A 23130-nucleotide genomic window follows, 5' to 3' on the forward strand; every position below is an offset into this window, starting at 1 on the left:
CTCCCGCGTTTTTGTAATTTCTTACTTAAATTTGCAATTCTTGCTATTTTATACCCAGCGAAATTGGCCATTGTCAAAGGTGTGGAGGGGGGAGGGATGGGGAAACCAAATGACGTATCGATAACGTCATCGATGTCCTTTTATGGTCCAGAAGTCTCCTTGCCTGCCTACTGACATGAATTCGGATTTTTGTTCATGAAACTCAGTAAAAGATATTACCACGGAGTGAAGTGAGGGACAAACAGATAAGCAAACGGCGATACTTATTTATGACGTCCAAAGACTTTTACTAATGATCCGTGTAAAGCACAGATTATTTCATGGAGAACGTGAACTAATAAATGGGGAAATAATATCTGGAGAATTGCGAACTTTCCTAGTGATTTGAAGAAAGAGCAAGGGGTTCACATTTTCAAGAAGGATAGTCGAACAGACACACACAATTATTGTGCTGTATCTTTGACGTCGGCCTCTTGTAGAACTCTGGAACGTGTTTTATGCGCTCGCATTAAGGTTGCGGGAGACCGAAAATCTCCTCCATAGAGATCAACATGGATTTCGAACCGATGATTCGTGAAAGCTCGCTCTCTTCGTCCACGACTCCTAGAAACCAGTAGATGCAGATGACCAAGTTTTTGACGTGTTCCTTGACTTCCAGAAGGCGTTCGGTGCATTTCCGCACAAAACACAATCGTGCGAAATGTTAGACCAGTTGTATAACTGGACTGAAGAGTTTCTACGAAACAGAACATAGCATGCCATTCTCAGATCTTTGATTTTATGTATAAATTACACACTGGACAACATTGGAAGTTTCATGAGGCTTTTCGTGGATGATACTCTTGTATACAGAGAAGTCGCAAAGCTAGAAAATTGTAGCGAATTGCAGGAAGACCTGCAGAGAATCGACGCTTGGTACTGAGATTGGCAGTTGACTCACAACATAAGCGAATGAAACTTAATGCGGATAAATAGGCAAAAACATCAATTATTGTTCGATTATACGATCGCAGAACAATTACTGGAAGCAGCCACATCCATACCACATCCAGGAATATGCATTGTGATTGGTTTAAAGTGGAACGCCCAAACACTTCGCAGGTAAGGAAGTGGCCAACCTGAAATTCACTAGAAGAATCCTCGGAAAGTGTTGTCCACCCACAAATCCTTTGTTCGATCTATACTTGAATACTGCTCGTGAGTGTGGGATCTGTACCATATAAACTTGACACAGGAGGTCAGATCCAAAGAAGAGCAGCGCGTTTCGGAACATGTCCTTTTAGTAAGCACGAAAACATCACGAAAGTCCTCAGTTAACTCAAATGGCAGACTCTGTAAGACTGGTGTATCGCATCACGTTGTTATTTACTGTTAAAGTTCGAAGATCGCAAGCGAAAAGTTCAAATTAGAGAATTTCAAGCTCACGCGGAGGCTTGCCAACAATAGTTCTTACCGCGAAACATTCACGACGGGACTAGGAAAAGACAGGAAGCGCCAATGGAAAATGAAGAACACTCTTCCACACACTGTACGATAACTTGCACAATATAGATGAAGACATAGATCCTGAAATCAAGAATAAAGAAACCGAAGCATATGAAGACTGACACTTCAATTAATATGCATTTGAAATGTCAGAAAGCAGAATGTAGTCAACTTTGGAATGAAATACCTAAAATGTTTTTAAGAAATCAATGTGGTAGAGATTATACGTAGAAAATATCAATAAACTAGAATATCAAAGAAAATTTCGTGTTAACGTTTTAAGTACAGATTGGAATTCATTGTCAGTCAGAGAAAAGAACAACCACAAAGAAAATATAAATGTTTTTTTGCAGGCAATTTTTAGCAGTCGACGTAAGTGTCAAAAAACTCATGACAATGAACTGGAATAACTGGATTTTATTAGTTCTACTGGTTTCCGTTTTGAGCCATCGTCTGGTACGAAAAAAAACATTTCATTTGTCATAAATATTGAAACACAAATCATTAAATATTTTAATCCACATGAAACACGTAAGAACAATTCATTCCTAGCATTTACAACTTCACCAATTTGTTGTCATCTCATATGAACTGGACGACTACTGCACTTATAAATGCTATGAATCAGTTTTTATTACGTGTTTCATGTGGATTAAAATATTTAATGCTTTGTGATTCAATATTTATGACAAATGGAACGTTTTAAGTGATTTTCGTACAAGATGATGGGTTATAGCTGAAACCGATAGTACTGGTACTAATAAAATTCAGTTAATGCAGATTAGTGTCATGAGTTTTTTGGAAGTATAAAGACCCTTGATAGAATTATGAAAAATGCAGAGTATACTGCTGATGTTTTTGATGGATCACAGAAATAACTGTATCCACGAGGCTGTATGAGATCTCTACAGGACACCCTTGCCGAAAGATACAATGGCCAAACCAAGGAAAGTTCCAAACACACAATCATTGTTACAAAAGATTGATATTCTTAATCAGCAGAAGTAAGCACGAGCGGAGAGATGTAAGAACATCAACAGTTGGACATTCCTCACTCTTAAAAACTTCGTTGGTAATACACAGAAGAACTGAAGGAACGATTGCGTACTTACTGAAACATAATCTGAATACTTAAGTGTAGAAGAGAAGTATTTCAACGTTTATACAACAAAAATAATGCTTTTACGACATCAGTCACTCTAATTAGATCTTCATAGAAATACGAGGGACGTTCAATACGTAATACAACACTTTTTTTCCGCAGCCAATTTCGGCTGAAAAACGCCGAATTTTTTGTGGTACATAGTGGAATATTCCCGCTTAAGCCCCTATAGGTCATGAAGTTCCGCTAAGTGGCGACGACATACGTAGTCTTCAGAATGACGGAATGGAGGTGCGTTCAGACCAGAGAGTTGACTTTGAGTTTCTTTTGGCGGAAAACCAGAGCATCGCATATATTCGTAGCCACTTTCAGAATATCTATTGAGACCTGGTAGTGAACAAAAGCACCATGAGTCGTTGGGCTAGGCGCCTCATTATCGCAATAAGGTCGTGCGAACCTGTCCGATCTCCCGCGTGAGCTGGCCACGGTGGCCGAGCAGTTCTAGGCAGTTCAGTCCGGAACCGCGCGACTGCTACGGTCGCAGGTTCGAATCCTGCCTCGGGCATAGATGTGTGTGACGTCCTTCGGTTAGTTAGGTTTAAGTAGCTCTAAGTTCTAGGGGACTGATGACCTCGCATGTTAAGTCCCATAGTGTTCACAGCCATTTGAACCATTCTCCCACGTGCAGGCTGCCCGCACACAGGTGTAACTCCAGCACTGTTGGAACGTGCGGACACTCTCAGTCGAGATGATCGACGGATCACAAACATCTCGGTGCTCAGCTGGACGTCTGTGTTAGTACTGTTGATACACTCTTTTATCAGCTAGGGTATTCAAAGATACGTGCCCTAACAGAGGACCATAAATATCTTTTGTCGAACGCCTTCACAAGCGATGAAACAAAACGGAAATCGATGGAATGGCTTCACACCACCCACCCTCTGAAGAAGTTCAAAGCCGCACACTCAGCTGGTAAAGTCAAGGCGACGATCTTGTGGGACTCAGAAGAAGTTATTCTGTTTGATGTCCTCCCTCGTTGTGCAACGATCAGCTCGGAAGTGTACTGTGCTACTCTCAGGAAAATGAAGAAACGATTTCAGCTTCTCCGTCGCCGCAAAAATGCAGACGAACATCTCCTTCTCCATGACAACGCAAGACCTCAAACAATTGTGCGCACCCGAGAGGAGCTCATAAAACTTCATTGGAATGTCCTTCCTCAACCACCTTACAGGTCGGATATCGCACCTTCCTACTTCATCTGTCTGGCCCAATGAACGATGCACTCCGCAGGAAGCACTACGTGGATGACGGGGAGGTTATTGATGCAGGAAGACGTTGGCTCTGACTTCGACCAGTAGAGTGGTACAATGCAGTACGGCGGCTTAAGGCAGTCGTATTGAAAAGAGATTATATTGTAAAATAGAGTCTTTTAGCCGAAAAAGAGAAAAAAATTTAGCTTATTGGCATCCTGAATAAGAGTAACCTGCTTTCAGAAGAAAAAGTGTTGCATTATTTATTGAACGGCCTTCGCAACATACAATATGATATATGGTAACCGCCGGCCTGTGTGGCCATGCAGTTCTAGGCGCTTCAGTCTGGAAGCGGATGATCGCTACGGTCGCACGTTCGATTCCTGCCTCGGGCATAGATGTGTGTGATGTCCTTAGGTTAGTTAGGTTTAAGTAGTTCTAAGTTCTAGGGGACTGATGACCATAGATGTTAAGTCCCATAGTGCTCAGAGCCATTTGAACCATTTTTATGTGGTAACCTAAGAAGAATGGCGATGAAATAAAAATACATAAGAGTATTTCTAGTGGATATGGGTAAGCGGATCCAAAATCGAGTCTATGGTCGCAATAATTAATTCCAAAAATTCTGCAACAGACGTAATGGAAGGTTTGAGCATTAGTTTCAACGTTAGACATCTGTATGTGTTAATTTTAAAGGAAAAGTTCTGAGGTTGAAAAAATGATGTGCTTCACCTTGTCTTTAAATGCAATAGGGTGATGGACTGTGCATAGAGTGCAGGATAGTTTCCTGTGGAGGCGGGTAGCAGCAGTGGAGAAGGAATTTACGGATGTTTTCATTTTAGGGATGGGCACAGCTAACTATTAGATTAGAGAGATCTTGTGCTCGATAATCATATGACAGTTGCTTTATCTGTGATCAGAGACACTGAAGTGCGTACGAGATGATGAACCGATGAAGTAAGCATAGAATGTGATGTTCACGTAACTTGTCAGGCCGGAACCATTCTAACTGGCTTCCTGGAAGACTGGCATGGTCAAATAGAGGATGTTGATTCAGGGGACACAAGATTTATGGTTTCTTCTAAAGGTGTCTAGTTTCGTCTTCCCTCGTCTCACTGGATTACTTCACAGTAATGGAGGTCGATAGAACGCATGACTGCACATGTTGGCGTTTCACGTCCTGTGGACATGTTCCGAGAACACAGAGGTAAGTCAAATTATTCTTGTTAGCGCTGACAGTTTTCTCCTTCCAAATAAGTTTCTCATCCATTGCCTTCAGTGTCCTCTAGATTTTTCTTTACTTTCAGTTGTCACGTTCTCGATGAAGACATTGAATGGTATACAGGGCGGTCCATTGATCGTGACCGGACCAAATATCTCACGAAATAAGCGTCAAACGAAAAAACTACAAAGAACGAAACTTGTCTAGCTTGAAGGAGGAAACCAGATGGCCCAATGGTTGCCCCGCTAGATGGCGCTGCCATAGGTCAAACGGGTATCAACTGCGTTTTTTTACAAATACGAACCCCAATTTTTATTACATGTACGTGGAGTACGTAAAGAAATATGAATGTTTTAGTTGGACTGCTTTTTCGCTTTGTGACACATGGCGCTGTAATAGTCGCAAACGTATGGCTCACAATTTTAGACGAACAGTTGGTAACAGGTAGGTTTTATAAATTTAAATACAGAACGTAGGTACGTTTGAACATTTTATTTAGGTCGTTCCAATGTGATACATGTACCTTTGTGAACTAATCATTTCTGAGAACGCATGCTGTTACAGCGTGATTACCTGTAAATACCACATTAATGCAATAAATGCTCAAACTGATGTCCGTCAACCTCAACGCATTTCGCAAAACGTGTAACGACATTCCTCTCAACAGCGAGTAGTTCGTCTTCCGTAATGTTCGCACATGCACTGACAATGCGCTGACGCATGTCGTCAGGTGTTGTCGGTGGATCACGATCGCAGATATCCTTCAACTTTCCCCACAGAAAGAAATCCGGGGACGTCAGATCCGGTGAACGTGCGGGCCATGGTGCTTCGACGACCAATCCACCTGTTATGAAATATGCTACTCAACATCGCTTCAACCGCACGCGAGCTATGTGCCGGACATCCATCATGTTGGAAGTACATCGCCATTCTGTCATGCAGTGAAACATCTTGTAGTAACATCGGTAGAACATTACGTAGGAAATCGGCATACATTGCACTAGTTAGATTGCCATCGATAAAATGGGGGCCAATTATCCTTCCTCCCATAATGCCGCACCATACATTAACCAACCAAGGTCGCTGATGTTCCACTTGTCGCAGCCATCGTGGATTTTCCGTTGCCCAATAGTGCATATCATGCCGGTTTACGTTACCGCTGTTGGTCAATGACGCTTCGTCGCTAAATAGAACCCGTGCAAAATATCTGTCATTGTCCCGTTATTTCTCATGTGCCCAGTGGCAGAACTGTACACGACGTTCAAAGTCGTCGCGATTCAATTCCTGGGGCATACAAATATGGTATGGGTGCAATCGATGTTGATGTAGCATTCTCAATACCGACGTTTTTGAGATTCCCGATTCTCGCGCAGTTTGTCTGCTACTGATGTGCGGATTAGCCGCGACAGCAGCTAAAACACCTACTTGGGCATCATCATTTGTTGCAGGTCGTGGTTGACGTTCCACATGTGGCTGAACACTTCCTGCTTCCTTAAATAACGTAACAATCCGACGAACGGTCAAGACACTTGGATGATGTCGTTCAGGATAACGAGCAGCACACATAGCATAGGCCCGCTGGGCATTTTGATCACGATAGCTGTACATCAACACGATGTCGACCTTTTCTGCAATTGGTAAACGGTCCATTTTAACACGGGTAATGTATCACGAAGCAAATACCGTCCGCACTGGCGGAATGTTACGTGATACCACGTAGTTATACGTTTGTGACTATTACAGCGCCATCTACCACAAAGCGAAAAAAGTGGTCCAACCAAAACATTCATATTTCTTTACGTACTACACGAATATGTAATAAAAATGGAGGTCCTATTTTTAAAAAAACGCAGTTGATATCCGTTTGACCTATGGCAGTGCCATCTATCGGGCCAACCATAGCACCATCTGGTTTCCCCCTTCAAGCTAGACGAGTTTCGTTCTTTGTAGTTTTTTCGTTTGTTGCTTATTTCGTGAGATATTTGGCCCGGCCACAATCAATGGACCACACTGTACACTATATAGCTTGCCCGCGTGGCGTAGCGCGGTCTAACGCGCTGCTTCCCAAGCCGGAAGGTGGGTATTGAAACGGGGACCTAGAAACAACGGAGAGAATCCGCCCGGCGGATTTGTGTCGAAGTCCGGTGTACCGGATAGTTTGTGGATGGTTTTTAGGCGGTTTTCCATCTGCCTCGGCTAATGCGGGCTGGTTCCTGTTATTCCGCCTCAGTTACACTATACCGGCGATTGCTGTGCATCCACTGTCTCCACGTACGCGTACACCATCATTACTCTACCACGCAAACATTGGGGTTACACTCATCTGGTGTGAGACGTTCCCGGGGGAGGGGGGATCGGGGTGCACTGGGGGCCGAACTGCAGAGTAACTCTGGGTTCGGTGTGGGGCTGTGGTGGGGTGGGTGGACTGCTGTGGCCTGTTGTGAACCACTGCGGGCTATGGTGGGACGAAGCCTCTCCGTCGTTTCTAGGTTCCCACTTCAGTACACAAATACACAATTCATACCTTTGTATGTGAACATTTCCCTCTGCATCGGAGAGTGCACAGTTCTGAAACTTCCTGACAGCCTTAAAAGTGAACCGAATCAGGAGACGAACCTTGATATCAACTGAGCTAAGCAGCCACAACTCACGATCCGTCCCAGCAGCTTCATTATTGCCAGTAACTCTCCACTACTTAACGAATTTCACAGTAACACTCTTGCACACATTGCGGGACTAGATGTTCTGGAAGGAAGGATATCACGGATAAACTCATTTGCCAGTCTCTAGGACGTTGTTTTCAGAGCAGATCTTTCACCGTGTAACGAAATGAGGGTTGTCTTAAGAACTCCATTAGATTAAAACTGTATACTGGATCCGGAACCTAATCCAGAAGAGAACTGCCCCCGAAAGGCAGACTTCCTGTTTCGTGTCACTGTCCGTCACACACACTGGTGAACCAAAACATTGTGACCCCTGCCCACAGCATGGTTGATGGCCGCCTGGTGGCGCACGTGATGTGGTAAGGAAGGTGTATAAGAGGAACAGAGACGATTGAGGAACCATTCTAGCGACATTGTAGTCGCCAAATGGGGAAATCCACTGACAAAAATGACTCTGACAAAGGACAAGTTCCTATCGCGAACTGGGAACGAACAAGTCGGAATCGGTAAAGCTGCTTGGCTGTAGACGTGCTACTGTCGTGAGCATCTATGCGAAGTGGTTGATGGACATTGAAACCACGGATTGGCAACACTTTATTGGACTTGCACGGGTCATCACAGGACGTGGAGGTCGGAAGTCTGCCCGTTCTGTAAAGCAGGTCGATGGTCGCCATCCAGGCTAGTGACTGCACGAAAGACTCACCACGCAACCTGACGTCGGCCGTTGAGGGCAGTATTGTGCTATGGCGGACATTCTCCATGCTTCAACGCGACATGTGGTAGTAATCGAAGGTACCTGTAGATTACGTGAACATTTCTGCAGACTAGCCATATCCCTTCATGATTCATGTCTCCTCCTCTTCCAGCAGGATAACTGCCCGTGCCACAAAGTCACAACCATGCTACAGCGCCATGCGCAGCATGAAGCAGAACTCACGTATGTGTCTGAGCCACATAACTTGGCTAACCTGAATCCATCGGAAGTAGGAATGCTTTAGAACGGCTACTCTGCGTCCCTAACGTCCAGCCCATGTTTTACGTGAATTTTGTGAGCTGTGCGTAGACACTTTGTGCCAAATACCTCCGGAAACGGACCAAGGATCTATGCTGTAGGAAGTGGGACAGAATCTGCAGATATTAACCAAGATGTTAGATAAGGCTGCTCTCTGTGTCGTCCGCCATATTAATCTTTATAGAGAAGGTATCAATCATAAATGATGATTACGTTAAAAGGCACACTAAGAAGTGATCATTTTAATTTCATGATGCTACTGTTTGCTCATGATCGGCTTATAATAGGAAAATCTGAAAAAATGGTTCGAATTGCAGAACATAAGTTGAGTCAAATTGCTGCTAAACACAAAATAAGAAAATTCACAGATAAAACAAAACGGATGCTATCTCAATGACTGGAACCCATAAGATCCGAAACTGTCATAAATGGCCAAACACTTGAATAAGTGAGGGAGGTAAAATACCTAGGGTGCAACTGAACCGCTTATTACTGAAAGGGGATAACTTCTTTAAAACTGGAAATGCAGATTTTTGTCAGTTTCAGTTTCTTGAGACCCAGATGCATCGATTGGAATTAAAAAGGAACGCCGGAATTCCTTGCTACCTGGAGAGAGCAGATTTAAAAATGCAATTGTTTCTAATCGGTGACAAATCCAGAATTAGTCATGTTTTAGAAATAAACTTGCGGCAGGCTTGTAATCGTGCTGAATCAATCGGTCTTTTTACTTGAGAACTTTCATTAACTATTGCAATTATAAAGTAAGATCAGCAGCTCAGAGTTCAAAGAACCAAAAAATAATGAAAAGGAAAGCGAGAAAATGGAAGAAAGGTAAACATGATTATTTTTTAATATGCTATGAGTTTTTGAGATAAACAGCATGAAAAGAGATGGAGGCACGTTTCATTGTTATAATGAGAGCTAAGGTAAGAAAGGCCCTAATGAAGCGCTCCTTTCTGTACCGTTACTTTAGTATTTAGAAGACTCCACCTGTCCAGCAATGGCATGTGGTGGCAAAAATCGCAACGATATGGTTATAATAATGTTATTCTTCTTAAAAGACAGTGACAGATTTCATAAAATCTAGCATTGTTTTCCCACTGGAGGGCATTCTCATCTAGCATCTGGCCGCACTTACGAATGTGCGGCAGAGTACTTATTCCAGATCAGTATATGTCACTTATCACTGAATCCAGCCACCCTGGTCACTTTCAAGTTTATGCAACAAACACAAGCGAAATAGAGAAAGTTTTTAACATGTTGGATTCGTTTATACGAAATGTTCGTCACCTTAACTGAAACGATGGAGAGAGGCACCAGAAAACTGGACAAAGTATCAGTTGCTCCCAATTACGTTCTGTGCTATTGCCACAGGTCAAAAAAGAAAAGGTAAGCCGTATATCGTTGGACCCGAGATCCATATCTCAACGTTGGTGAAAGCCAGGACATATTTTCCCAATTAGAACATTGGGCTTCCTCAGACAGAGGCCTATTATGGGAACGTTTCCATAAACACAAAGAAGAAGGGTGTTATTGAGAAACTAATGAAGTGTGTTGCATATCGACAGTATCAAGTGTTTAGAAAAAGCTGAAGACGTAACCAATACGGAAGTAAATGGAATTGACTGCAAACTGACTAGGAACTGTGATTTTTTTGTACAATGATTTCGTACTCATTTTTGCTAATAAACTTAATACACATTTCTGATCAAGTGACCAATCATCATTTGCAACATTTTTATATTCACTTTTGATTGAACTTCGGGCATTTCTGTGAACTTTTAGTGTTATATAGATAATATGAAACGTATTCATTGGTTTAGGTTCAAAAAAATTGTGAAGCAGTGAATTATTTGGTTACCATGTAAGTGTACTTCATATCATGATTATGTACGGTAATTTTTCTGTGCGAGTAGGCTCAAGACAGACATACATACATTACGTTAATTTTATTGTCCTCGAAATGTTGTCATTAATAAAATATAACTATTTACTTTTCTTGTAATTCAAATAAGTGCCTTAAAATATATTTGAGTCCTCATTTATTGCTGTAAGAGAATAACTTCATGTGATAAAAATCACCGTAACAGCTATAAATATTTTCTAATTAGTAATATTAGCCTTACACATTCCAGCAAATGATTTGTTTCACAGGACAGAAATAAATTCGCCGTTAAATTGAAACGAAGGTTGTGGAAATTTTTTCTTCTTCTTGAATAATTTGTCAGACGCGAGTTGTCCACTTTTTATAAATAAGTGATTCACTTTGAATCAATGTAGAGATAAAACTGGCCAGACACAAACATTTCTGTGGAACCATACAACGTACAATACAAACGTAATGTAAGTAAGTATGGAAACTTCACACAATCTTCGCAAATTACAAGCTAATATGTAATTAATTACGACAAATCGAATCATCAGATATCAAATTCTTTCGCTTTCTAGCGGGAAACTCATTACTGGACCATAAAAGAAACACCTATGTTAGACATGAACTAAATGTAGAACCGATTACAACTGTAACCGAAAAAGCCAGATTGAACTGGAAAGACCATGTCCATGTACACTGAGATGGCAAATGTCGTAGGACACTTCCTAATATCGTGTCGGCCCTCCATTCTCCCGGCCTAGTGCACCAGCTCGACATGGCATGGACTTAACAAGTTGTTCGAAGTCACCTGGAGAAATGTTAAGCCATGCTGCCACTATAACCGTCCATAATTGCTAAAGTATTGTCGGTGCAGGATTTGGCGAACGAATTGGTCTCTCGATTATGTTCCGTAAATATGCAGTGTGATTTATGTCGGACGACCTCAGTTGCCAAACCATTTGCTCGAACTGCCAATCGTTAACAGTTGTGGCCCTGTGACATAGCGCATCTCATCCATAAGAATCCCATCGTTGTTTGGGAATATGAAATCCACGAATGGCTGCAAAGGGTCTCCAAGTAGCCGGAAATAACTACTTCCAGTCAATGATGGTTGATTTGAACCAGAGGACCACGACCATTCCACGTAAACACAGCCCACACCATTATGGAGCTACCACCACCTAGCGCAGTGCCTTGTTGACAACCTGTATCCATGGCTTCGTGGTGTCTCTTACCAACTAAAACTGGAACTCATCTGACCAGGCAACGGTTTTCCGGTCGTCTAGGGTCAATCCGATATAGCCACGAGCCCAAGCGAGGCCCTGCAGTCGTTGTTCTGCTGTTAGCAAAGGCACTCGCGTCGATCGTCTGCTACTATAGCCCACTAACACCAAATTTCGCTACACTATCCAATGGATAAATTCATCGTAGGTCCCACACTGACTTCTACTGTTATTTCACGCAGAGTTGCTTTTCTGTCAGCACCGACAGCTCTAGCAAACGCCGCTGCTCTCGGTTGTCAAGTGAAAGCCGTTGGTCACTGCGATGTCCGTGGTGAGAGGTAATGCATGAAATTTTGTATTCTCGGCACACGCTTGACGCTGTGGATCTCGGAATATTGAATTTCCTTACGGTTTCCGAAGTGGAATGTCCCATGCATCTAGCTCCAACTACCATTCCTCGTTCAACGTCTGCTCATTTCCGTTGTGCGGCCACAATCACGCCGGAAACATTTTCACGTGAATCACCTGAGCACAAATGACTGCTCCGCCAATGCGGTGCCCTTTTATACACTGTGTACGCGATGCTATCGCCATCTGTATAACAGCATATCGCTGTCTCATGACATGGTCACCTCAGTGTAAGCCTAGTAATGGAATAGCTAAATTTTCAATACTGTATAAACAAATAGGAACAAGAAACTTTGGATGTCCTTAAGGAACTGGTGTGAACATTGTGAGCGGAGCAAGCCAAAAGGCCTGATCCTCGAAGACAATGATGATGACTAACCAAGCAAGGACTTGTCGAATCCACGCCACAAAGAATCGCTGCTGTATTGTGCTTCAGTGGTGGACGAAGGTGCTATTAAGCAGGGAGTCATCATGTTTTGCCTCGTCAGTAGTTCTAATTCATGGGCAACTATTCAACCCTGGTTCAAATGGCTCTGAGAACTATGGGACATAACATCTGAGGTCATCAGTCCCCTAGAACTTAGAACTACTTAAACCTAACTAACCTAAGGACAGCACACACATCCATGCCCGAGGCAGGATTCGAAACTGTGACCGTAGCGGTCGTTCGGTTCCAGACTGAAGCGCCTAGAGCCGCACGGCCACACCGGCCGGCAACCCTTGAAATTTATCCAATTCGAACTTGTTCTAGAGTATCCAGAATGAGATTTTCACTCTGCAGCGGAGTGTGCGCTGATATGAAACTTCCTGGCAGATTAAAACTGTGTGCTGGACCAATACTCGAACTCGGGACCTTTGGATTTCGCGGGCAAGTGCTCTGCCAACGGAGCTACCCAAGCACGACTCACGCCCCGTCCTCACAACTTCACTTCTGCCAGTATCTCGTCTCCTACCTTCCAGACTTTACAGAAGCTCTCCTGCGAACTTTGCAGAACTAGCACTCCTGAAAGAAAGGATATTCCGGCGACATGGCTTAGCCACAGCCTGGGGGATGTTTCCAGAATGAGATCTTCACGTTGCAGTGGAGTGTGCGCTGATATGAAACTTCCAAAATTCCTGCAGGAGAGCTTTTGTTTGGAAGGTAGGAAACGAGGTGCTGGCAGAAGTGTTGTGAGGACCGGGCGTCAGTCGTCTTTGGGTAGCTCAGTTGGCAGAGCATTTGTCCGCGAAAGGCAAAGGTCCCGAGTTCAAGTCTCGGTCCGGCACACAGTTTTAATCTGCAGGAAGTTTCATGTCCTAGAGTACGCCATATTGCACTATGACCTTCGCCTCTTTATTGATGTTGCATGTAACACGAATGTTTTCAAATGTCATAGACCCTTCGACGACGTGAACATTAACGATTTCCATTGTGCCGTTTTGTGATCAGCTGAAGGCGATGTTTGTCACGTGCTAAAAGTGTAGGTGTAAACAGACGACAACGGCACCAAAACACTTCGTCAATTAAACGTCCTCCGTGTGGCAAGACAGTTAAGGAGAGGTTTTGTGTGTGGGACACTGAACGGCGACGCTTTGTGTTACGCGAGTCGCGACACAAACGCGGGCGCCGACTTGCGTGAGAAGAAGGCGGGAGGCCTTCGCACGGTTTGCCGGCACCAAGACGGAGAGGAAGCGGCGGAGCGGCAGCAGCAGCCGCGGGCTGGGCGAGGGAGGGGAAGGTGTCTGCTGCTAGGTCGCGCGCCGGCACAGTGAGCGCTCATCTGCAGTCATGGCAGCCACGCCGCTACTCAGCCTGCTCCTACTGGCCGCCGCCGCCACCATCGGTAAGTGAGCCTCAATAGACACGTTTTCAAATGTTCTCTCTCCTGTTCCTGAAATGGACAAGTTACATGTACACACATATTAAACCAACGGTATATACACTACTGGCCATTAACATTGCTACACCACGAAGATGACGTGCTACAGACGTGAAATTTAACCGACAGGAAGAAGATGCTGTGATATGCAAATGATTAGCTTTTCAGAGCATTCACACAACGTTGGCGCCGGTGGCGACACCTACAACGTGCTGACATGAGCAAAGATTCCAACCGATTTCTCATACACAAACAGCAGTTGACCAGCGTTGCCTGGTGAAGCGTTGTTGTCACGCCTCGTGTAAAGGGGAGAAATGAGTACCATCACGTTGCCCACTTTGACAAAGGTCGGAATGTAGCCTATCGCGATTGCGGTTTATCGTATCGCGACATTGCTGCTCGCGTTGGTCGAGATCCAATGACTGTTAGCAGAATATGGAATCGGTGGGTTCAGGAGGGTAATACGGAACGCCATGCTGGATCCCAACGGCTTCGTATCACTAGCGGTCGAGATCACATGGCTGTAACGGATCATGCAGCCACGTCTCGATCCCTGAGTCAACAGATGGGGACATTTGCAAGACAACAACCACGTGCACGAACAGTTCGACGACGTTTGCAGCAGCATGGACTATCAGCTCGGAGACCATGGCTGCGGTTATCCTTGACGCTGCATCACAGACAGGAGCGCCTGCGATGGTGTACTCAACGACGAACATGGATGCACGAATGGCAAAACGTCGTTTTTTCGGCTGAATCCAGATTCTGTTAACAGCATCATGATGGTCCCATCCGTGTTTGGCGACATCGCGGTGAACGCACATTGGAAGCGTGTATTCGTCATCGCCATACTGGCGTATCACCCGGCGTGATAGTATGGAGTGCCACTGGTTACACGTCTCGGTCACCTCTTGTTTGCATTGGCGGCACTTTGAACAGTGGACGTTACATTCCAGATGTGTTACTACCCGTGGCTGTAGCCTTCATTCGATCCCTGCGAAACCCTACATTTCAGCAGGATAATGCACGACCGCATGGTGCAGGTCATGTACGGGCCTTTCTCGACACAGAAAATGTTCGACTGCTGCCCTGGCCAGCACACTCTCCAGATCCCTTACCAACTGAAAGCGTCTGGCCAATGGTGGCCGAGCAACTGGCTCGTCACAATACGCCAGTCACTACTCTTGATGAACTGTGGTATCGTGTTGAAGCTGCATGGGCAGCTGTACCTGTACACGCCATCCAAGCTCTGTTTGACTCAGAGGTGGTTGTTCTTTGTTCTGGGTACTGATTTCTCAGGATCTATGCACCCAAATTGCGTGAAAATGTAATCACAGGTAAGTTTTAGTATAATATATTTATCCAATGAATACCCGTTTATCATCTGCATTTCTTCTTGGTGTAGCAGTTTTAATGGCCAGTAGTGTAATATCCTGTCTTCCCTTGCAAGTTAACTCGCATAAGTAGCACGAAAGAACACAAGGTGTTTTCAGCAGGAACTGTAAATACGAGGGGCTTTGAGTAAACTGCAACGAATTTTTTTCTCGCCCAATTTCTGTTGGAAAAATGTGGAATTTATTATGGGTCATCGTGGAATATGTCTGCTTCAGCCCCTATAGTTTCACGAAGTTCGGTAGGTCGAGGCGCTATACGTAGCCTTCTAAATGGTCTCTGTAACGGAGATCCGTTCCAAGCAGAGAGCTGTTATCAGGTTTCCTCTGGAAGAAAAACAGAGCACCGCAGGTATACCCAGGCGCTTTCATAATTTCTATGGAGACAAAAGACGGTGAGTTGTTCGGCGAGGTTTCTGTCATCGCAAGAAGGTCGCTCGAGCTTGTCCAATCCGCCACGGGCCGAACGGCCCCACACAGCTGTGACTCCTGCAATGTTGAAGCCTCATTCGAGGTGATCGACAAATCACAATCAGACACACTGTTCTGCAACTGGGGAGGTTATTGATGCAGCAAGACGTTGGACATACAAGGCCGCCCTGTAAGCTCGCATTGAACGGAGTTTATGTTGTAAAACAGGACTTTTTAGCCAAAAGAATGGGGAATAATATAGCGTATTGAAAACCTGAATAAAACCAACCTACTTTCAGACAAAAATGTATTGCATTACTTACTGAAGACCTCTCGTATTTTGAGAGGTAGCACTATAGACTATTTCGAATAAAACATTCCGTGTAACACGTGTCGGAGATGTATTGGTTAAAAAGATGTACGTGATACTCTGTCACCTAAACAAATACTAACAGAAGGTTTTAAGACTGTCACCCAAACAAATACTCACAGAACGTTTTATGCAAAGACAAATAAGTTCGAAGTTGATTTTCATAAATTCAACCCTCTTTGCATTCAATGGACATTCTAGTTCTCCTCTCAAGTTGTCTCGGCGTTCCTGTTGAGGTCTGCGCTATTCAGAATCCGATCAGTTTTTTGATTACAGACTCTATCAACCATCATCACAGTCAAAAGTCTAAAGGGGTAAGGTCGGGGGATATTGGTCACAAGAAGCTTGACAATTTCTGCCTTTCTAGCTGCGGGGAATCTCAGCTTAGGTGATGTGTAATCTGACGACTTGAATATGCAGGGTCTTCCATCATGCTGGAAGAACATACTCATCCTTGCACCCAAAGGAAAAGCTCCCAATAGCGCTGGAAGCTCGTTTTCAAGAAAGTCCAGATAACAGGGACAGGTGAGACGATGCGGTAATTCAATAAACGCTATCAAATGATCGTCCATCGAACCAGCCCACACATTTATAGAAAAGCGTTCATCGGACCACCAAAACAAAACTAATAGTGGATAAATAAACCCATAGCAGCTGGAGTTCAAACATACGAAATGCAAAATTCTCTCTATAACCAACTGTATCTCTGTCCCTAATAAAAACTTGACACATGTTACACGGAATATTTCATTTGTATTGGCCCATATTTCGACCTCCTAAAATATTTGTTATTCTTCCCGAAACACTCTTTATATCCCTAGGAATCAGCAACTATCGCTATTAACTTGCCCTTACGCAGAACATACAATAGAAACATTTAGTATTGTTTTGCTGGTTCTCGTATTTTATCAAACAACGAATATTAAGCAGAATATAGTAATTATTCCATCACTGCCCATCTAAGTTTCCAGAACATAGCTTCAAAACATTCGTATTGACTAAAAACACACGTGATAAGTATCACTCAGTGTCTTCGACATGTATCTTCAGGCTGACTTAGTGTTTCGATCGTGATCTTCAGCCCGAATACTGGTATGACGTAGCGCCTGACTGTGGTCGGTCGTGTGCCAGCTTCTTCATCTCCCTGTAGCTGGGGCAACAAACATTAACTCGAGCCTCCTTACTGTTATCAAGACTGTCTCCATCTACATTTTAGCCGGACGCTGTGGCCGATCGGTTCTAGGCGCTTCAGTCCGGAACCGGGCTGCTGCTATGGTAGCAGGTTCGAATCCTGCCTCGGGCATGGATATGTGTGATGCCCTTAGGTTAGTTAGGTTTAAGTAGTTCTAAGTCTAGGGCACTGATAGCCTCAGATGTTAAGTCCCATAGTGCTTAGAGCCATTTGAACCCTCAACATTCGCGCCCGGGTTCCCAGGTTCGATTCCCGGCGGGGTCAGGGATTTTCTCTGCCTCGTGATGACTGGGTGTTGTGTGATGTCCTTAGGTTAGTTAGGTTTAAGTAGTTCTAAGTTCTAGGGCACTGATGACCATAGATGTTAAGTCCCATAGTGCTCAGAGCCTCCCTCAACATTTTCAACCCCCACACTCCCCCCTCCCCCCTCTCCCTGTTAAAAAATGCACGACTCCTTGATGCCTCTAGATCTGTCCTATTAACCAATCCCTTCCTTTAATCAAATTGAACGATAAATTTCTTTTCTTCCTAATCCAATTCCGTATCTCCATTATGTAAACCGATCTTCCCATCGAATCTTCAGCATTGTTGTACAAACCACATCTAAAAAGCTTATATTCTCTTCTTGCCTGAAATATTTATCATCTATCTTTCATCTTCAAACGGAAAAAGATTTCCTAATTCTCTAATTGATATTCGATGTTAACATTTTTCTCTTTATCAGGCCAACTTTCTTACTGTTATCAGTTTGCATTTATATTTTCCCTGGATCGGCTATTATCAGTTATTTTGTAGCAATACTTATCGTCTGCTACTGTTGTCTGATGTCCTAATGTAATTTACCCACCATCACCTGGTAATACGACTCCGTCCTGTTACTCTTATTCAACTTTTGTTGATATTCTTTTTATAATCTCTTTTCATCACAGCATTACGAATATAGGCCACACAATGATAGAATACGCTGTTTATTCTGCAGAGGCATCTTATTCTCGCAAACTTTTTTGTGATGAAGTCACCTCGCCTCCCAGTAACTTACTCTCTTCCTCTCTGTCGCAACACCTAAATATGTATTCGATATGACTGACTCCGGATGTTGTTATTAATTCTATAAAACAAAGTAATATTTTCTGATATTTCTGAAATATAATTTAGCTCCTATTCTCATATACTGCGAGCTTGACTTGAGTAGAACTATTTCGGCAGTCAGTGTCACTTTTGCGAGGAAAGAGATGGCGAGGGGGGGAGGGGGCACATCCGTGTTCTGACTTGCTTCTATACGGCGCGCTACGACTTCCCCTTCTGTCCAGCCTCTTCATTTCAGAGTAGCACTTACACCCAACGTTCCATCTTATTTGTTGTTTGTATTCCGATCTCTGTCTACCCCTACAGTTTGTACCGTCTACAGCTCCCTCTTGTACCATGGAAGTCACTCTGTGATGCCTTGAAACACGTCCTGTCATCCTGCGCCACCTGCTCAGTGTTTTCCACATATTTCTTTCCTCACACATTCTGCGGGGAATCCCCTCATTCCCTACCTTATCAGTCCACCTAATTTTCAACATTCTTCTGCAGCACCACATCTCAGACGTTGGGTTCTCTTCCTTTCTTGTTTCCCCCCAGTCCATGATTCACTTCTGCACAACGCTCTGCTCCAGACATACATTCTCAAGAATTTCCTTCTCAAATTAATCCCAATGTTTGATATCAGTAAACTTCATATAGGCAAGAACGCTATCTCTGCCTGTGCTAGGCTGATTTTTATGTCCTCTATTATTCGTCCGCCGTTCGTGATTTTGCTTCTGAACTATCAGAATTTCTTCACTCTTGTGGACCCTAATTTAGATGACAAATGTCTCATCTCTTTTCTATCTCTCTTCAGTACTTTCCTCTTCCTTCGGTGTATTCTCAATCGATATTCTGTGCTCAGTGGATTGTTCATTCCGTTAAGTACGTTCTGTGTCCCTCCTTGCTTCCAGTGAGGATAGCAATGTCATCATCGAATCTTATCGTTGGTAAACTTTCATACTGAATTTTAATCCCATTCCGGAAGCTAGCTTTAATTTATGCAATTACGTCTTTGACGTACTTATTGAACCGAAGAGGTGGAAGGGATGGGGTGGGTGGAGAGACTGCATGTCTTGTACCTTTCCAAGCCGATAACTTCTTATTTGGTCTTCCATTTCTGTTGCTCCTTCCCGATTCTTACGTATGTTCTATATTACTGTTTGTTTTAAAGCTTACGTTTGTTTTTCTTAAAATTTTGAACAACTTGCACGCTTTTACTTTGTCGAACACTTTTTCTAGGTCCACATGTCTTATGATGTGACTTGATATTTCTTAGTCTTATTCCCATTAGCCAATCTGATCGTTACCCATGTATGCTCAATTTTTTTATCCATTCTTCTGTATATTGTTCTCGTCAGTTGTTAGGTCAAGCTTGCGATGATTCTCATATTCATTTAAACTTTGCATCTTTGACCTTTTGTGGATGTCATTTTACCGAAAGTTTGATGCTAGGATTGCAGCCTCATAGATTCTACTATGTCACTTACGCACCTTAAATAATGGCTCTACTTACGCACCTTAAATAATGGCTCTCAAGTAAGATATCCTAATAGTAGAAACACTTTTAACAGCTACCCGTGGACCACAAATTGACATTAATGCTGACGACACCACTGATCCACTGAAGCAACTGAGGGAAGCAATCTATGTGCCTGTATCGTTTTCACCTTCTCACTCTCATCGCGCAATCACTCATAATGACACAGAGACAAGCAGTCGCCGCAATCGTTTGCTTGTCATCATCACGCAGTGGAGCCCGCCTGCCCATCTGACACGTAGGCGCAGCTGACTGCCATGCGGAGGAGCCGGGTTGGATTCCAGATACAGCCAGGTTTCTTTCTTCATGAAAGGAGGCATCCAATGACGCCAGTGGCAGAGGTTAACTCTGCAGTCGGTCGGCGGACGGAGTTATTTAGTTAATTAGTGAGTAAGCAGAGGACGCCAGACACAGAACTATAAGATAAAGAACTCAGCTCTGAATTTTTCTTTGACTTAGTAAAACTATCCGCAAATCAGTTGCAAATTCAGGTTGGAGAAATGATAAGGCACTACATTTCAAATGCTAGAAATAACCGCTGTCTCAATGTTCATTAATCACTGCAGGAGAATATGAATGCAGTTACCCTATTTCAGTGGTTATATTACCCAAATGTTCCTCGAAACTGGTGCATTAAATCTTTGAAGAACAATACTAGAGCGATTGCTGGAGAGTGTCTGTTATTTGTCCTCCGGCATACCTCTAATCCAAGTGTGGAAGTTGTTCCATACCTTCTTTCTCTTCTCTTTATTCTTCTGTTGTCTCTATATCGCTAAATGTACTGAATTCACAGAAATAACTGCAAAAATTATTTCTTAGAGATTACTAAAACCCGATTTCCAACAGACTCTTAATGCGAAATTTGCAAAGTTCTATGAACACTCTACATTCTTTTGGTCGCACATGACGTTATGCCTAGTATTTTGTGGTTTCCTAAACTCAAAAGATATTTTCTTTCAGTTTTATATACACGCTTCTTACAGCTTCATTCTCATTACTGATTGTGGAACGCTTACTTGCTTCCATTTCCTTCTTATTTCTGTCTTTAAACACTCGAGTTTTCATATAATGTAGTTGATTTTCTACTATGTAATGACACTGTAGGGATGCGTTTTACTTAGTAATACTACAGGAACCAAATATATAAGAAATGCAGAGAGGCCAAGGCTAAATACCTGAATGAAAACTGCGAACCGATGTAAAAAGAAATGGTCATCGGAAGGACGTATGCAACAAATAGAAAATTCATGACAAGCTTCGGTGGAATTGAAATCAAAGGAGTAAACTCGAAGAGCTCAAGAAGGATTTCACTGTTAAACGGTGAGCAGAGTATACTGACAGTCCCGGCGAGTGGGAGGAAACTGACTGAAGATGTGACAGAATGAGAAATGGGAGTCGATATGGAAGACAATAAGGATCCAGTATTAGAGTCAGAGTTTAAGAGAGCTTTGGAAGACTTTCCATCAGATAAGACGGTAGGCGTGTACCACATATCTTCCGAATTTCTAAAATCATTGGGAGAAGTAGCAACCAAACAATTAAAATTTCTTTGTGGAATCTCGTTTGAAGATTTCGGAAAAATGTCATCCACACAATCCCGAAGACAGCAAGGGCAGATAACTGTGACGACTGTCGCACACTGATCTTGAAAAATTATGCATTCAAGTTACTGCCAAAAATAATATACAGATGCATGGAAAAGACTACCCCTTCAGTTTTTATCTTCTGCGACTTCCTCAACCACCACGGAAACTATTCTCTAATGTCTTAACACATGGTCTATCACTTTATATTTTTTGTCAATGTTTTCCACATGATCCTCTCCTCGATGGTTCCAGGGTGAACTTCCTCATTTCTTATCATATCAGTTCACCAACTTTTAGGCATCCTTCCGTAGCAGCACATCCTAAACTTTTCGATTCGCCCCTTTTCCAGTTCCCCCAACAGACCATGATTCACCTCCATACACTGATGTCCTCCACACGTGTATCACCAGAATTTTCTTCCTCAAATTAAGGCCATTGTATGATGTATAAAGAAAATGAATGATCTTTTAAATGACGATCCATTTGGCTTTAGTAAAGATAAAAGGCACCAGAAAGGCACCTCTCGAAGCAAGACTTAAGAAAAACGAAGACACGTTCAAAGGATTTATGGATCTAGTAAAAGTGTTTGGTAATTTAAAATGGTGCAAGATGTTCGAAATCCTCAGGAAAATAGCAGTAGGCTACAGGGAAAGACGGGTAATAAACAATATGTATTTGGACAACTAGTCGCATCTTCACATGGCTACAGTTGTTCAATAAGCCTGTCACTGTCGTTTCCTGTTGTACTTCATGAGAATATGTACGCAGTTTGCGCCACTTTATGTGTTTTATGGATGACTTACATAAATAAAAAATGTACTAATACGCATGCTACGTGAAGGCACAAAAAGTGAATGAAATGTGACCATTGATAAGAGCTTCAGTGATCGATATTTGTATTAATATTTGTGATTAGTCGATTTCAACAACCTTGTTGAAATGTATCTGACTCTCAAAACAAAAATTTCATTCCGCTAGTAGAGTGCGCACAGTAAAGAAAGATGCTAACACGTTAAAGCTGTACATCGGACCACAGCTTACACATTATCTGATAAACAACTGAATTTGCTTGCAAATTTCGTCACCGTAGAAAGATAATCAGTCGAATGGAGTAACAAACTAATGGAATCTGACATTGTAGCTTGTGAAAATCTGGCATCGAAAGGTGACAAAATAAATTCCCAAAACCGAATTTCTCTCTCATTACTCCTTATTGGCGTATGCTGTTAACTTGTTTGCAAGACTTTTAAGGAACTTATTGCCTACGTGTTGTATGGCACCCTGAAGTGCTAAGATAATGATAGGAAAGAATACGCATCTACTTAATAGTCAAAAGCGTTTCTTGTTTCAAATACTATGCTATAACACGACTGCTTCATTGTGGTGATGAAATTACATAGCGAGGAAGAACAGCCTGCAGGTGAAGGACTATCATTAGTTCCGCTTAGGCAGAGCACCTGAGAAACAGCGTTTTCGTT

At 43.0% G+C, this 23130-nt stretch overlaps 1 protein-coding gene across 2 annotated transcripts in view; it reads left to right on the forward strand.

The window, feature by feature from the left end:
• Nucleotides 1–13911: 13911 nt before the first annotated feature.
• The window catches only part of LOC124793219 (leucine-rich repeat extensin-like protein 5), a 76145-nt gene continuing 66926 nt past the window's right edge, over nt 13912–23130 (forward strand). For both annotated transcript variants that reach the window (XM_047258003.1, XM_047258004.1), the window contains exon 1: nt 13912–14061. In XM_047258003.1, coding sequence (XP_047113959.1) covers nt 14007–14061 — 55 coding nt within the window. In that variant the 5' untranslated portion in view covers nt 13912–14006. The remainder of the gene's footprint in view (nt 14062–23130) is intronic.

The sequence above is a fragment of the Schistocerca piceifrons genome, chromosome 1 (assembly GCF_021461385.2).
Source record: "Schistocerca piceifrons isolate TAMUIC-IGC-003096 chromosome 1, iqSchPice1.1, whole genome shotgun sequence".
Lineage (NCBI taxonomy): Eukaryota > Metazoa > Arthropoda > Insecta > Orthoptera > Acrididae > Schistocerca > Schistocerca piceifrons.